At 38.4% G+C, this 18,654-nt stretch overlaps 1 protein-coding gene across 1 annotated transcript in view; it reads right to left on the bottom strand.

Moving 5' to 3' along the window:
• The window catches only part of LOC124544918 (anaphase-promoting complex subunit 7), a 168,347-nt gene that overhangs the window by 64,637 nt on the left and 85,056 nt on the right, over positions 1–18,654 (bottom strand). The window contains exon 5 of the mRNA XM_047123658.1: positions 13,867–14,050. Within this exon, the coding sequence (XP_046979614.1) occupies positions 13,867–14,050 (184 nt within the window). The remainder of the gene's footprint in view (positions 1–13,866; positions 14,051–18,654) is intronic.

Here is an 18,654-nt window from a genome sequence, read left to right as displayed (position 1 = left end):
GACTTCCAAAATTGCTTCATAGAAGAAGACAAAATAAATATTACAGAATTCAGATCATGAATAGCTGCCAACGTGAGTAACTTAGAAGTAGATATCCTTGGAGTGGTGAAGCAACTTAAGTCACTTAATAAAAGCAAGTCATCTGGTCTGGACTGTATAATAGCTAGGTATACTGATGTAAGAGCTCCATACTTAACAATCATATACAACCGCTTTCTCTATGAGAGATCTGTACCCACAGACTGGAAAGTTTCACAGATAACACCAATTTTGAGAAAGGCAATATGAGTAATCCATTAAATTAAAGGCCCATATCATTAACATCAATATGCAGCACGATTTTGGATCATATATTGTGTTCAAACATTATGAATTACCTTAATGACACCCGTCTATTGACACAGCCAACATGGATTTGGAAAACATTGTACTTCTGAAACACAACTAACACTTTACTCAAATGAAGTGCTGAATGCTATCAACAAGAGGCTTTAAATCAGTTCCATATTTCTAGTTTTGCAGAAGATCATGGCACTGTACCTCATAAGTGGCTTGCAATCAAATAGTGTGCTTACAGAATTTCAGCTGAGTTATGTGATTGGATTCATGATTTCCTATGACAGAGGTCACAGTTAGTAGTAACTGATAGAAAGTCATCAAGTAAAATGGAAGTGATTTCTGACATTCTCCAAACTAGTGTCACAGGTCCTCTGCTGTTTCTTATTATAGGTACGATATACGAGACAATTTGTGCAGCCATCTTACACTGTTTGCAGATGATGGTGTTCTTTACAGTGTAGTAAAATCAGAGGATCAAAGTAAATCGCAAAATGATTTAGAAAATATGTCTATATGATGTAAAAATTGGCAACTGACCCTAAATAAGGAAAAATGTGAGATCATCCATATGAGTGCTAAAAGGAATCTGTTGAACTTCCATAACACGATAAATCAATCAAATCTACAGGCCATAAATTCAGCTAAATACCTAGGAACTACAATTATGAGCAACTTATATTGAGAAGAACACATAGAAAATGTTGTGGGAAGGTGAACCAAAGAATGTGTTTTCTTGGCAGAACAGATTTACTAAAGAGCCTGCCTACCAGTACTCTTTTGGAGTACTGCTGCACAGTGTGGGATCCTTACCAGGGAGGATTAATGGAGTACATTGAGAAAGTTCACAGAAGAGAAGCACATTTTGTATTATTGAGAAATCGAGGAAAAGAGTCATGGACATGATACAAGATGTGCAGTGGAAACCATTAAAACAAAGGCATTTTTCATCACAGTGGGATCTTCTCATGACATATCAACCACCACCTTTCTCCTCCAAATAAAATATTTTGTTGACATCAACCTACATAGGGAGAAACGATCATCATAACAAAATAAGGGATATCAGAGCTCGTACAGAAATATATAGGTGGTGTTTTTTCCCACATGCTGTTTGAGAGAGGAATAATAGAGAATTAGTGTGACCGTGGTTCCATGAACCCTCTGCTAGGCACTTAAGAGTGATTTGCAGAGTAGCCATATATATATATATGTAGATGTAGGTAGGACCAGCATATTTTTGTGGGTAATAGGGGCACTTGAGAAACAATTTTAGCACTGTGGCTAGTAAAAGAGGACAGATTTGGATGAAAGGAGGAAATATTAATTGGATTCCTAGATTTGGAAGTGTCTTAAAATTGCGGAATAGAATAAAATTAATTCCATTCTTAGGTGGCAGAGTATCAACTACAGGAATATAATGGTGACCAATTCTCTTTGCACAAAGCAGAATAAAGTCGGCAGTACTGATAGAATTGTAAAAGAGGCAAAAATCAGGAAAGGTGCCGGGGAGGATTCCTCATTACCCTCATTGACATTTAATTTCTATGGTGAAGAGGCAACGTAAGTTACTAAACACATAAATCAGTGGATGGTCCCAGTTGCAAGTTGCCTGTCTAAAGAGTTCCAGGGCATAATAAAACTGATTACAGTGAGATAAATGTACTAACCAATCCTGGATCATATGAACTACACAATACTGCATCAAAGACATAAAAAACAGAAATCCACTACTAAACAGCTATGCAAAAATGTTTAAATGTCAATGTCTATAAACACTTCATGTAATTACTACAATGATTATGGACTTCTCAAAAATATAGACAATTAATTATTTTTTTGAAGAAATGTATGTTCCAAAGATTGTTTTGCATAAATAGATCGATATATGATAGTGATTTCTTGGCTACATGTTATTAAAGGTGAATCTTTGTTCTTTTGTGCAGTTAGTTGTATGAGTTTGAAGTGCGAGGATGGAGAACAATTTGTGTACGTTTTACTAATTTGTATTGTCAAGTGAAATGACTGAAAATATATGTGTAATTCTGCAGGAAGACCACCAGAACTCTTAATACTATCGAAACATCAAACCAATTATCCTCTAGATGATTATAGAAAGATACACCACAGAAAGAAAATACACAATGAGCCATCAACACATAACACAGAAGAGCAACAAAAAGGAGTAAAATTTTTAGTACTAACAGAACTGGTTATTTTAATTTGACTGTAAGTAAAGAATGACACTGAAGAAAAGGAGAAAACAAACACTGCAGGCAGATTTTACCGTACAGTGAAATAAAGAGAGATGAGGTCACTGCTATTTGAGATGTGGAAAATTTTCTGCTATGTCAAAATTGATTATTTGATTTATTGGTTTTGCTTGTAAATATTGCTTATGAATCTGATTTTCCATGCTGCAAGGTTTGTGTGTTAATTACTTATCCATCTTTTTATAATTACATTATACTATGTATTTGTCTTCTACTGTCTCAATATAATGGAATTAATTGTAGATAAGTTCCCCAAGATAATAGTAATTTCAGATGAGCTTATATGCATTAAAAAAAGAAATTTAAAATTTTTTACATAAATGAGTCAGACAGAAAAAATATTGCTATAGTCAGCCAGTATCACAATGCCTACGCATCTACGGCTTTAGTGAATAAAAAAGGTTTATTGAAAATGAAAACTTAAGAAATTTACAAGCTACGTCAGCTCAGTTATTATTGTGGTGTCTCTGTGAGGGAGAGACATACCAGAGAGAGTTGTTTTTCAGGCCTATGTGAAGTTAATGATCAATATATTTTTCTTGGTTTATAACACATATTTTACTAGAATAGAATACAAGAATCACAATGCAGAATAATCTTTCTATCTGAGGCTTACTGATGGTATTATGAAGTTTTGTGAAATATTTTGTGATGTTGACGAATTTTATGTTGAGATGATGTACTGTGAGAGATGAAGGTCTTTTGTATTGAGGACTATAGTGAGTATGTGAAGTTTATGAGGTTTATAATGATGTTAGGTAAATGAAATATTAGGGACTTATTCACACACAGTTCTGTAATGCAGTGTGTTTTTGTTTATGAAGGTATTTTGTAGAAAATTCTGAGAAATGACTATAAGGAATGTAGGTAAAGTGATGTTGAGCATTAGCCTTTGATTATATGATTGATGTTTATGAAAGTTTGAGCTGTGTCTGGTTTGTTGAAAATATCAGAATTTTATTTAATGGCTGGATTATTACATATCACTGCCATGAGAAAGAGTTAGCATCGGTAGGAAATAACTTCCATGTACTAAATATCTTGTTGCAGATTATAACGTATTAACACGTTATCAATTCATTTCCATGTAAATTTTTAATCATGATATTTACGTGAGAAGAATCTGGGACATAGAAAATGAAATTGACCTTTTGCTGTCTGGAATTATTGGCCACCCAACAAAACTTTAACATTTCTTGTGTACTAGTTTTGGGAATGTGTGTAGAATGCAGCCCACCATTTCTCACAAAATATCTGCAATTTCTTGTACTGTACATAATTTACTTATGTTTTTTACGATAGATATTTTTTGATGTTTAATATTATTTTGTATGTGTCAAACTTTCATGCTACCAAACTGACTCAGCGTACTTTATGTAGATGTGAAAGAAGAATTTTAAGTGTAACAGTGACAAATTTCAGTGTCAGCGACATTTTTAACATAATTTATACCAGCATTTTTTACATAAGTAACTAAATAATTCAGTTTTCAAGGAAACATGTATGAATGAGCTAGTTGTCTCATCCTGCAACATAATTTGAAAGGCTTGAAAGGCAATTTTTCATATGTTATTGTATAATCTATTACGTGATATGAAAAATAATGAATTCAAAATGTTTGTAACAGTCAGACAGTAAAAGACAAAATAAGTGATAAAAATTGGTAATGTTGCACATGGAATAGGTTGAGGGTCTGCTGACTTTGGTAGGCACACCACGCAGCAAGTGGTGGATTCCCTAGCTGGGTGTACCCAATCTTAATTTCTGGTGCACTCTGTTCCAACTTTTTCCTATTTGGGCTCTGTTCCTCTTCAATTTTTTTTTCCTCTCTCATTTATTTCCGGGGTCTATGCTATTTATGTCACCACAACTTCTGTGTATGATCCTGTCTGACAGTACTACCCTTGCAGCATCTGCCATGTTGCAAGGGGGGGGGGGGGGGGGGGGGGAGTTCTTGCAAAATAGAGCAAGAAATAATTTTTGTTACAGCATATTTTCATACACAGAGAGTTCAATGTTCTGTATGAAAAGTACATTTATAAGTAAGACAGTATAAAATGTTGTTACAAAAACATTTCATTGGTGTTAGGAGAAAAAAGATTAAGTTCCTAACTTTCAAATAACTCTATATGGACTAAGATGTTTTCTTTTGATCACAGGGCATTACCAATTAATGATATTTCCCCTATTAAAGACAGATTTTTAAATATTGGTATACAGACATTCTCATGAAATACAAGTTCTACTGTCATGCTAATACAATAAAATCTCTTTATGGGTACCACCCTTTTGCTTATCCCATATATTTTATATGATAGTTGGTAATAATTTGAGAGCTAAATGACAGGTGAAAGGTCAAACTTTGAATTTGGTTTTGAAAATGTGTGAGAAAAGAACTCGGTAAAGCAAAACTTTGTTCTTGACCTCATTTGAATGAAGTGGTGGTGCTAAGGCAGTCAAAATGCTGTATATCATGTAATGAACTGTTGATATTGATTTGCTATAGTCCAAAACTTGTTGGCAACCAGTTTTATTATGTTGTATCAAAATTTCTCTTGCATTTTATGCTTTCAATTTTTCTTTGAGGGGGGGGGGGGGGGGGAGGAGGGGTAGGAGGGAAGTGGGGCTATTGCAATAAAACTGATTGTGGGGAGATAAATGTACTAACCGATCTTTGATCATATGGAGTAAATGATGCTGCACTGAAGACATAAAAATAAAAAATCCACTGCTAAATAGCTATGTGAAAAATGATTAAATGTCAATGTTTACATATACTTAATGTAATTAAAATGATGATTACGGACTTCTCAAAAAAGACAGACAATTAATAGTATTTTTTTAATGATATGTATGTTCCAAAGATTGTTTTGAACAAATAGATTGATATATGATAGTAATTTCTTTGCTACATGTTATTGGAGGTAAATCAATGTTCTTTTGTGTGTTGGGTTGTTCGAGTTTGAAGTGCATGGATGGAGAATGAGTTGTGTGTGTTTCACCGATTTGTACTGTGAAGTGAAATGACTAAAAATATATGTGTAATTCTGCAGGAAGTCCACCAGAATTCATATTATTATCGAAACATCAACCTGATTATCCTCTAGACAATTATGGAAAGATAAACTGCAGAAAGAAAATACACAATGAGCCATCAATACATAATAAAGAGGAGCAACAAAATAGATGAATATTTTTTATTAATAGAACTGGTTATTTTAATTCAACTGTCTGTGTCACTCGCTGCAGTGAGACATTGTCTCACACTATATACATCCTCCATATCAGAATGACAGCATTTAGCAACTTCCAATAAATTTTACACACAAATTCAGATCTTTTGAAATTTTTTTCTCACTGACACCCCTGATAAAAATAATGGGAGAAAAAGTTTATTGCTTACTAAATTTTCACTTTTCATGCCTTGAAACTTCAGCATCAGGTATTCCGTTCAAATTTATAATTTCTTTACCACAAGCCCCATTCCCAATACATTGTGCAGACTCTATCCATATATACCATGGAATGTCCCTGCAATATTGTATGATCGTACAACACATAGTTCACAAGAGATTACATCATAAACATTGAGATACATGAAAAACTAGTTTTTCTTAAAATGTGGGAGTTTGACACTCTAAATAATTGGGGTAGGGGGATTAATTGTGAAGGAACTAAAAGATTAACTCAATGTGTGAGTTCTTTGTCACAAAGAAAAAAATTAGCATGATACATTAAGTGTTGAGATAAAACTTATCATAGAAGTGAACCAATTCATTACTGGAACAATATGCTATGTGGCTAAATGTAAACCTTCGACAAGAAGAAGTTGACAGATTTTGCTGTTTCAAACCTTCAACACGTGAAGAAGGAAGTTGTAAAAAAAAGTGGCAAGCACTGCAAGAGATAATAAAAAGAAATAGCTGCCAAATCCAAAAATACAAGCCTTAAGACCATGATACGATTCACAAAAGATATGTTTGTAACACACTTCTCCATGGTCCATGGGCACAAAGTGTGTACAGTGGGAGGACAGAGAGTAAACAATTGGAAGCCTTCGAAATATGGTGCAATAGAAGACTGTTGAAGATCTGATGGAGTGGCCCGTAACAAATCATAACAATCTGCAACACAATAGTGAGTAAAAAATGTCCAATGAAGATTGCAATGAATCGAAGAGAAAGAGAATGATTGGACAAACATATTATGACTAGAGTCATTGCTAAAATTTGTAATCAAAGGGACAGTAAAGGGACAGATTACGAGGGGAAGGCCTAGCATATAAGGCAGATCATTCATGGAAAGTCAAACCATGGTTAACCGAACTTGGGTCAACCCAAACCTAGCTTCTCTGAAACTGCCTGACCTCCAGTTGTTTCCCCATCCAGCAAATCACCAGTCTAACCAAAGCTACACTGCCAGCAATAGTGCATATGAGTGGTTGTTTCTTTCTACTTTATGCATATTTTTGTACTGTGGTGACTAAACAAAAGCATGTTGTGTTTACTTTCACTGATAACATAGCTGAAGTTGAAAAAGAAAATTTACTGAAAACGGTTGTGACTAATTACAGAGGTGGAGTTTCTACCATTCCAGAATGGGTCAAATGAAAATTTGAATTTCTAGAGTAAGCTGTGAAAAATCCTCATAGAAAAACAGTAAAAAAACTGACTTTGAAAAAGTAGACAAAGCTCTATCTTTTGTTCACTCAACAACAAGGAAAATGCGTGTCTTTGACTGCCACCCCCCCCCCCCCCCCTCCCCACCCTCCACACCCACCCAAAAAAATGGTTTTTCAAGTTTAAAAACAGACACAGCATTTGGTAATCAAATGTATGTGGGGAAAAGTTATGTGCAGACACAGACACAGTCAACATTTTTCAAACAGAGTTTGAAGAGTATACCCCAGGCTGCATCAAGGATCAAATTTACATTAGGAAGTCTTTTAAGGATGTTGGCCAAAATGTGCTAACAGAGTTTTACAAAGTGCAAAAAGTTACTGGATGTCCCATGAACCCTTTGTCAAATGGTATAATGATCAGTTTTTACCAAAAATTGAAAAGTTTTTGGCTGACACTTCACCTATGCATCCTTGCAATTTAGAAAGACATGATATTTATATGCGTTTCCTTCCCCCAAATGTTACCAGTCTAATACAGCTACTGGATCAGGGCATAATAGTGGCATTTAAACAGCACTGCCATGGGATATTTTTGAGAAATACATGGGCTACTTTCAAGAAATATCTTGCAAAATAGTGACCTCAATTACCAAAACATAAATAATGTGCTGAAGGTGTTAAATATGATATGTAATTTATTGGTTTGAACAAGCCTGAGACAATATGCAAGCAGCAACTCTCCAAGGAACTGGAGCAAAACGTATAATGAGTTTGAAGAAGATGAGTCAGAAAATTTGACAGATGATGTAAAAAGAATTCCCAGATGTGGATACATGGATACATGTGAGGCGTACAAATGAGTTGTCGTGAATGATCACCAATAAATCACAGAGCAAGAAATTGTAGAAACAGTGTGGATGTCAAATTCTGACACGATCAAAGAGCCTGAAGTAGATGACATGGATGGCAGTGTGACAGCTGACCATCATTTTCGAGCACTAGAGGTAAGCCTATGTTAAGAACTTATATTCCAAAAACCTACTAAGTATAGAGTAATGCAGAAAGTACAGTACATATGTTGTTGTTTGGGTTGCCTTAAGGTTTGTTGAACACTACCGTGAGTCAATGCTGACAAATGTCATTCTAATGAAGTGATAAGAGGGCATTGCTGCTTGAAAATGTGAGGAAGGAGAAAAGGAACAAACCGAATTTTTTGAATGAGTAAGTTATATGCAAAAAACTACTTTATTAAATACAGTATACTTTATATTATGTCCTGTAGTCCACAAAAAAGTAATTTTAACTTTGATAAGGAACATAAGCAAAGCTTATGAAGAGATTTTTGAATTAGCTTGACTTTCAAAACTTTTCACAAATAGGCATTGTAATTACACTACAAAATATTGTAGCACACGTTAACATTTATGGAAAGGATACACTGCTATTAACTGTAAAGACGACACACTGAGTTGCAGACATGCACAACACTGTTACATCTTAAGCTTTGAGACAAAGTCTTCACCAGAAAAAAGAAACGCACATATTCACACGAGCCAGTGCCCCCCGCCCCCCCCCTCTCCCCTAGCTCCTCCCCACCAGACAGAGCGTGTAGGGACTAAAGATTGCAGGTAAGGCTACCAGGTGCAGTATCAGGTCGCTGTAGGAGAGGGAAGCAAAGGAGAAAAGGGACTGGAAAAGAGAGGAGCAGAGAAGGGTAAAAGATAGGTGGATGCATTGGTAGAGAGCAGCGCACAATGAGGGTGAGGGCATGAGTTGGGAGGAGTTGACAGGACAGAGGGCATAAACTCTTGGGTGGAGGGTGTGGGGACAGTAGGTTACTGAAGGTTGAAGCTGGCATGATTTTGGAAGTGGAAAATATGTGGTACAGATAACTCCCAACTGTGCAGTTCAGCAAAGCTAGTGGTGGATGAGAGGATCAAGATGGCACATGTTGTGAAGCAGCCATTGAAATCAAGCATGTTATGTTCAGCTGCATGTTGTGGAACAGGGTGGCTCACTTTGCTCTTGGTCACAGCTTGGTGGTGACTATTCATCCTGGTAGATTGCTGGTTGGTAGTCATACCAACATAAAAACCTGAGCAATGATTGCACCAGAACTGGAGCAGGATATGGCCTAGCCTCTGATGTGCTAAGATAAGCCTGTGATGGGGCTGGTATATGGAGAACTGTGTGGGTGGATTTGGCAGGTCATGCATCTGGGTCTCCCGCAAGGATACAATCCCTGTGACAAGAAGTTGGGATAGGGAGTGGCATACAGATGGACCAGGATGTTGCAGAGGTTGGGTGGGTGATGGAACACCACTTTAGGAGTGGTGGGAAGCATCTTGGGTAGGATATCCCTGATTTCAGGGCACAATGATAGATAACCAAAGCCCTGACGAAGTATTGTTCTAGTCCATGGTGGTACTGACTGACAAAGGGGCACTTCTTTATAGCTGGTTCTTGATGATGGAGGGAGGATTTGGGGTGTGTGGAAATATGCTACAAGAAATCTGCCTGTAGGCTAGGTCTAGTGATAGTGGTGAGACCTTCACCATACTAGGCAAGGGGACTGCCGTCACTGCAGACGGCTGTCCCTGGGTGGCTAGGCTTCATGGGAGGAATTTTTTGGTGTGGAATGGATATGAATTGTTGAAATGCAGAGGGTTTAATGTGGACTGCTGCCTTGGGGCACCACTACCCAAATCCTATCCTACCAACAGTGTACCTCTGCATCAGCACTTCATAGCACTCAGACCCGGCCTAGATGACCTTTTCAACTTTACACATCCCCAAATCACTCTTACAACACTCCACTCCATCCAGAGCCAAAACAATCACAGAACATTTTTATTAATCTTTGCACCAAAAATACCCATCGCCAGATAAGTTTCAGTCTTATCCAAAAGCTTCATCTTCAGTCCTCCGCCCAAATTTAACCACTTGGGACTTGTCACAGACGTACTTTCCTCCTCCCAATCATTGCAATCGAAACACTTCTTTGCCACCAATCACTCCTACCCAAACCAACCTAATCACAAAATTTAACCCTGTCTCTCCCAGTAGTACCACCACCCAACTGCAATCCCCCCTTCCACTTAATCAATCTCTGGTCACATTCCATGAATCCCTTACCTACAACTTGACTTCACCATCCATCCACAAGTCCTTCCAAAGAATACCAACCTTTCAGCAGAAGTGAAGACAGCTATGAAGCGTCTCAAAACAGATCCTCAACTAATGATCCTATCTGCAGACAAACATTCCACCACTGTCGTCATCAATCACAGGGACTACCTGCCAGAAGGGCCTCCACCAACAGTCAGGCTCCTCCATCTATAAACCTGCCAGAGTGATCCCATCCCAGCTGTCCAACATAACCTTCAATCCATGCTTAAGGCTTAGGCCCTTCTCTGAACCTCTTTCCTGAATCCATTTCCCTCCACACCTTTATCACAACCCACACGCCCCCCTTTTGCATGCTGTCCAAAATCCACAAACCTAACAATCCTGGACAGCCCACTGTATCTGGTTACTATGCTTCCACTGAAAGAATTTCGGTCCTAACTGACCAAAATCTCCAAACTATTGCTCAAAATATAGCCTCCAACATCAAAAATACCAAGCACTTCCTTCACCAACTCTCCAACATCCCCATCTTTAACCCCCGGGTTACGTCACTGTTGACAGTATTTCGCAATACACCAACGTCGCTCATGGCCATGGTCATGCCACAACTGAACACTACCTTTCTCAACATCCTTCAGACTCCAAAGCCACTAACTCTTCACCTAACTAATTCCATCCTAACCTATAACTACTACACTTTTCAAGCAAAGGTAAACAAACCAAATCCATGGCACAGCCATCTTCATATGTCAACCTCTTTATGGGCCTAACCTTCAAAAACCCATGATCTGGTTCAGGTTTATTGATGATATCTTCATGGTCTGGACTCAGAGCCTGAACACCATATCCTCATTCCTTCATAACCTCAATAGCTTTTCTTCCATCCATGTCACTTGGTCCTTTACAATACAGTGTACCACCTTCCTGGACATTGACTACCTCTTCTCTGAGGGTTTCATCCACACCCCTGTCCTCATAAACCATCACATTACCTCCATTTTGACAGTTACCATCCCTTCCACACCAAAAGTCGCTCCCATACAGCCTAGTCACCCAAGGATAGGATATCTGGAGTGCCGGCAGTTCCCTTTCCCAATAAGCTGAAGTTCTCACCAAGGCCTTCACAAACAGGGACAAATCACCAGGCCTAGTCTGCAAACAGATTTCACTTGCCATATCCCCACACATCCCAAATCCTCCCACAAATCCCAAGAACAAGCTACAAACCAGTGTCCCCATCATAACCCAACATCACCTCAGACTGAACAGTTGAGTAAAATCCTTCGTCAGAGCTTCGATTACCTGTCATCATGCCGTGAAATGGGAGACACCCCACCCAAGATCCTTCCCATCCCTCTTGAAGTGGTATTCCATAACCCACCCAACCAGTCCAACCTTATGCCACTCCCTTACCAAAAGGCTCATATTCCTGTGGAAGACCCAGCTGCAAGGCCTGCCCAATCTACCCAGTCCATCACTTCCTATTGCAATCCTGTCTCAGGCTTATCCTACCCAACCCGAGGCTCGACTACCAGTGAACACAGCAATGTCGTATACCAACCCTGCTGCAATCATTGCTCAGCTTTTTATACTGTTATGATTACCAAACAGCTACCCACCAGGATCAACAGCCACTGTCAAACTGTGGCCAGGAGCAAAGTGAACCCTCCTGTTGCACAGCTTGCAGCTGAACATAACATGCTTATTTCAATGGCTACTTCACAACCTGGGTCATCTGGAGACTCCCCTCCACTATCATATTTTCTGAACTGTGCATATGGGAGTTATCATTACATATTCTCTGCTCCCAAAATCACTCCCAGCCTCAAGCTACAGTAACCTACTGTCCCCACACCTTTCACCCAATAGTCTCTCCCTCTCTGTCCTATCACATCCTCCCATCCTCATCATGCACTGTTCTCTGTCAATGCATCCACCATACTTTTCCTCTTGTGTGCTTTTCTCCGTTCCACTCTCTTTTTTCTCCTTCTCTTCCTTCCCCACAGCCTCCCAATGCTGCGCTGTGTTGTCTTTTTTGCCACCTCTAGTTTCTTCGGAGTGCTAGGTAGCACTGTTTCCTCTTCCCCACCCTGTACCTTGCCATCCCTCTGCTTTCAAACTCACCTATGGCTTGTTGCTCCCATTTGACGTGTTTCAGTTTCAGTCTGGCCGAAGCAACCAAAGACAGCAGTCTTGTGTGTGTGTGTGTGTGTGTGTGTGTGTGTGTGTGTGTAAACGGCACAACATACTTTTTTTGCACCTGTCTACAGCTTAATGTGTTGCCTTTCGGTGCGCCGCAATCAAACTTTTCCATAATAGTTGATATTCCATTGTTTGTACTATATATATTACATTATATGTCCACGGCTTAACTAAAAAAATGGTTATCTGAAATCCCCCCCTCCCCACTCCCCTCAGTTCGATTAATCGGTGTATTGCCATTTCATTTTCTTCACTAATTTTTAAATCTTCACGATACAATGGAAAGGGACAAAATTTCAATCAAATGTACAACAATCAAAAGCAAATATCAAATCATACCACGGAAAAATCTTCAACAGGCAGGATGTACATTAATAAGAGGACCAAAGATACAACATACTGCCAAAAGATACATTAACGTAGAAAGCATCTATAACCACAAAGAAACAGACAGCTTCGCCTGTGCTTTTGTTCAGAACGTGAGAGCTTTGGTACTGCCTGCTATAAGAATGAGGAGACAGAAACATTTTTAAAGTGTGTTTGAGAATGAAAGGAGGTTTAAGTGTGTTTTTTTTTTTTTTTTTTTTTTTTTTTACAGACAAGTCCCTCTCAACCTATGACCTGAATGAGCTGATCTGCCCACCTCCCCTCATTTCCACTCTTCTTTAATCAAATATTCTTCCTAAAGATTGAACTTATAGTTCTGAGAGATAAGAAGATAAATTTCTAGTCTGATGTTTCTACTTATAATACTAAGAATTTTTCCTCTTGAAGATCAGTACTGACCCGCCTTTTCAAATCTGTAATTTTTTTTAAGCAGTTTTCACAATTACAATTTCAGTTTTGTACATAATACACATTGTGTGCACTGGAAGACCTATTACAATTATTTATTATATTTCACGCAAACAGCTATCTGTTTACTGTTCCAGAACCACAATGTTGGACACTTAAGTAGTATTTGAGATTCAATGACCCATTATTTAAAATCGATGTATTTCTGGTGGTGGAGTCATTTTATAAGCACTGGTTGGCAAGCACTGAGAAGTAAAGTATTGCATTATTAGGCTTGCATTATTAGGCAAGTAATTGTTACAAAATAAATGTAGCTATTATCTAAACATTTACAGAAGCAGAGCAAGCTGCAGGCATTCTACACAACATGGTGATATTACTGCCTTAAATACAGCTTTTAGCAACCTGCAGGATATATGGAATATTCCTTAAGGTTAACAAACTAAGGCATACAGGAGAAAAATTAAGGTAGTAAGTACAGGTTATGGTTAAAGTGCATTATTGACATACCCTCTGAAGAACAATAAGTGCATTTTTGAAGTCTCCACAATAATAATAGCATTCTCCCATTGTGACTAGTAGATTAACATTATCACGAAGTGCAGATCGTTCATCCAGATGGCGAAATGTTGCAATAGCTTGTGTGTAGTCACGACTGTGCATCTGAGCGTGAGCTTTTATCCAGGAATTTAACCTTGAAAATGTTTAATACATAAATCAAATACTTATCTTAATAAAAACTATTCTTTTTAATTTTTTGCACAAAATTACAAATTTTGAGTAATTGCAAAGAAAAGAAAATAATTTGGGAAAAGGTGGTAATGGTGAAAGAAAAAGGAGGTGAGGCACTGTTGTGATAGTCGTGACATATTTATTACTTTTTGGAGGAAATGGTCAAAACTTACAGTGAGAACTGAATGGTAAGGCAATCAGGAATGCAAATACATAAAAATAAATGCCCCTACAAAAAAAGTTTTGCTTTTGCCTCCTTAACACCAGTAAAGTTCGTAGTCATATCAGTTATGCTGGTTATGTATTGTGTTTCCTTCATGTTCCATTTATGTGTAATAGCCAGAATATACAGAACAGCTACAACATTTATGGGGCTGATTGTAAATTGAGTTCTGAAAGCTCTCCCCACTTAGTTAAAATCTCTGACTTGTTGCTCAGTTGTTTTTAAATGCTAAACAATGAATTAGTTGCAGGATGAACACTGATTGTCAACTAACACGGAGTGAATATACACAGATACCAGCAAAAAGAATGTCATCAGCATGCTATGCTCTTAGGATGTTAGCATTAGTTTGTAACAGGAGTCTTGTTGTGACCTTCTATCCAACATACACTCAATTCTTAGCTATGTGATACTTTCTGGGGATTAAAAAAAAAAAAGAACTCTGTTTTTAAACTGCAGAAAATGGTCATAAGAATAAACCGCAGGCTCAATGTAAGCAGCTACTTAAGAAATCAGGCAACCTTACTGCACAAGGCAAGTACACATACCAATATGTGATGCATGCAAGTGAAAATACTAAAAATACTGCCCTAATAGTTCTATTCAAATTCATGGAACAAGGGCTTGTCTGGAGTTACATTTACCAAGAGGGGGAAAAAACAACAAAAACTTGAAATAGCATTTCATATCATGGGATAAAATTGTAATGAAGTGATAAAGATTATTAAAACACATTTGACTGAAATGGCAGCTAAAAATGTTCTTCATAAGTAATGCATAGTAATTAAAGGGGGTAACTAAAGCACCTTGTCACATTACAATACATGATTATGATATACTGCTTTCACAAGGATTGTGTGTCAAGATCTACAATGTATAACACTGTCTGTTGGCTTAGTTTTTCGGGTGGACAGTTTAGCGTGGAGTCCAGAACTGAGGCAAGGGGCACAGTGGACTGTTCTCAGCCTAGGAGTCATCGTTGGGTGTCTTAGTGTGAGTAGCAGTGAAGAGTGGAACTATGTTTCACATTGCAAGTGACCAGAAACAGTCTGGGAGTAGTCATCCCCAGGTGTCCTCAGTGCATGGACAATGAAGACGGAAACTATGTTTTATATTGCATATTACCCGAAAAAACTGTATGTAAATTAAGCAACATTATACAACAGGGAATTCCTGAATGAGGTAGTACAGCTGTTAGGATGCTGACCTCATATTTAGGAGGACAGAGATGCTCTGCTCACCCATCCCAATTTGGGTTTTTTCCAGGGTTTTTCTGGATCGCTAAGTGAAATGCCGTGATAGTTCCTTATTTAGGCCATGGCCAAATACCTGTCCTATCACCACAGGCTACCAGCCCTACCCTCTCAAATCATGTTAAATATGTTGTGTGTTATATTTTGGTCTATTGATTGCCACTGTAATACCTTGACAAATCTTATATGATCCTTAGTTGAATAAAGATAAATAACACTTTGGAAATTCCAGGTTAAAATATCAACAATATTAGGAAAAGGAGAGAGAGCTACTTACTGTACAGATGACTCACTGACTTACAGACAGGCACAATAAAAAGACTGTTACACATTACAGCTTTTGAACAAAGCCTTCTTCAGCAAAGAAAACACACACATTCACACAAGCAACCAAATCTCCTGCACATATGACTGCTACCATTGGCAGCTCTGGCTGGAATGCAACTGTAATATGAACAGCAATCTGGAGTGGGGTGGACAAGGGGGACGGACAGCGGAGTGAGGGAAGTGGGGAAGAGAAGAGTGCCGTCTGGCGGGTTGGCAGGGGCTAGAGACACCCAGGTGCAGCATCAGGAGGTGGTGTGTGTGTGGGGGCGGGGGGGGGGGGGGGGGGGGGAGATGAGGGGTAGAAAAGAAGAGGAGCAGGGAAGGGGAAAGGATGGGGGGTACTGTGGCACACAAAGAGGGTGAGCGAATGTGAAACGGAGGAGGTGACAAGAGAAGGGGAGCAAAAACTGTTGGATGGAGGGTGTGGGGACAGTAGGTTACTGTAGGTTGAAGCTAGGATAATTTTTGGTGCGGAGAATGTATTATGCTCATCTGCGCAGTTCAGAAAAGCTGGTGGTGAAATGGAGAATCCAGACGGCCCAGGTTGTGAAGCATCCACTGGAATCAAGCATGTTGTGCCACAAGGTGGTCTACTTTCTTCTTGGCCACAGTTTGTCTGTGGCCATTCATGCTAGTGGACAGCTGGTTGGTAGTCATATCAATATAATAAACTATTCAATGATTGCAGCAGAGCTGAAATATGACAGGGCTGCCTTCACAGGTAGCCCAGACTCTGATGGGGTAGGATAAGCCTGTGAAAGGACTGGAATAGGAAGTGATGAGTGGTTGGACTGGACAGGTCAGGCATCTGGGTCTTCTGCAGGGATATGATCCCTGTGACAAGCAGCTGGGATTGGGAGTGGTATATGGATGGACTAGGATATGGCAGAGGTTAGGGGTGGGAAGCATCTTGGATAGCACGGTGATAGATAACACGGGCCAATGATGGAAAAACTTTTTTGCTGAAAATACCTTATTCTTGTGTTTTCTGGGGTGTGAAATCCAAATATGATACTTAAAAAACAGTATCAACCACCATTTCTTCCCATTTTACAGTTAAATTTATTAAATTAAGCCATTTTCAAAGAATTTAATGGGTATTATATAGTTAAAATAATTTAAAAAGGAGATGTGATGAATGTAGATGACATCGGTAGCACTGCTGCAAAACATTTGGTGGGGGGGGGGGGGGGGGGGGGGAGTCAATTCTATTCTTGTGTTAACAGATGGTGTTTTGTTTACTGTCATCCTACCCTCACTTTCCCACTACCTGTACACGTGCTCAGTACAATGTCTAATTGTGGTTGTAAAAGCACTGCTGACGGTTTCTGCTATATTTGTGGTGAATTTGTGATTAAAAAACACCAAAGAAACATTACAGGCTTTGTGAAAAAGCTTTATCTATCATACTTTTAAACTTGGTGATCAAGATAAATCTTTGGTGCCATATAAGGTATGTTATGTGTGTGTTGAAGATCTGAGGAAATGGTCCAAAAAGGAGAAAAAAGCCTTTAGCTTTGCTGTTCCTATGATATGGAGGGAGCGAAGAAATTGTTCCAATGATTGCTACTTTTGTAGTGTTGATATTACTGGTCATAATTCGATAAACAAGAAGGTGATAAGCTACCCTAACCTTCCGTCCGCCATCCTACCAGTGGGGCATGGTGTAGATTTGCCGGTTCCTGAACCACCATATGATTTAAATTCTATTCCAACAGAAGTATTTTCTGATGTGCAATGTGATTTAGATGAACCAGATGATGATGAATTCCATTGTAATACAGAAAGTCTAGAGACCAAATTGTTTACTCAGAGTGAGCTTAACAATTTGGTTGGGGATCTGGGGTTATTGAAAGAAAAAGCTGAATTGCTTGGCTCTAGATCACAAGAAAAGAACTTGTTAACAGTTGGAACCAGCATATACATGTATAGAAAGAGAGAGCAGCAATTTTCCAAGTTTTTTTAACACGAAGGTGATTTAGTGTACTGCTCAGACATTCCCGGTCTGATGAATGAGTTTGGTACTGAATACAAAAAGGAAGACTGGAGGCTGTTTACTGATTCATCCAAAACTAGTTTAAAGGCTGTGTTATTACATAATGGTAACATGTATGCATCTATACCTGTTGGACATTCTGTATATATGAAAGAAAGCTATGAAAACCTAGAAATAGTGCTAAATAAAATAGGCTATTCTGTTCATGGTTGGATGATATGTGGCGATCTAAAAGTAACATGAATGCTCCTTTGTCAGCAAGGTGGCTTTACCAACTTTCCATGTTTCTTGTGTGACTGGGACAGTAGGGCTAGGGATCAACATTTGTGCAGAAAGAACTGGCCTGTGAGGGAGTCTTTAAAACCTGTTGAGAAGAAAAGTCTATGGAAAAACCTTGTAGATCCAAAAAATGTACTCCTACTACCTCTACATATAAAGTTAGGCCTAATGAAACAGTTTGTGAAGGCTTTGCCTAAAGATGGACCATGTTTTAAGTATCTCTGCCAAAAGTTTCCACACCTTTCATAAGCTAAATCAAAAGAAGGCATCTTTGTCAGACCTAAATTAGAAAATTTATGTTTGATGTTAACTTTGAATCCACAATGACCTTAAATGATAAAGAAGCATGGGTATCATTTAAGCAAGTTGTTACAGAGTTCTTAGGACATGAAAAAGACCCAGAATATGTTTCTATTATAGCTACAATGTTAAAGAAGTTTAAAACTAGGATGTTTAATGAGGCTGAAAGTTCACTTTTTGAACAGTCA

The sequence above is a fragment of the Schistocerca americana genome, chromosome 8, assembly GCF_021461395.2.
Source record: "Schistocerca americana isolate TAMUIC-IGC-003095 chromosome 8, iqSchAmer2.1, whole genome shotgun sequence".
NCBI lineage: Eukaryota > Metazoa > Arthropoda > Insecta > Orthoptera > Acrididae > Schistocerca > Schistocerca americana.
The sequence above is the reverse complement of the archived record's forward strand: the minus strand, read 5'-3'. Positions and strand labels throughout refer to the sequence as shown.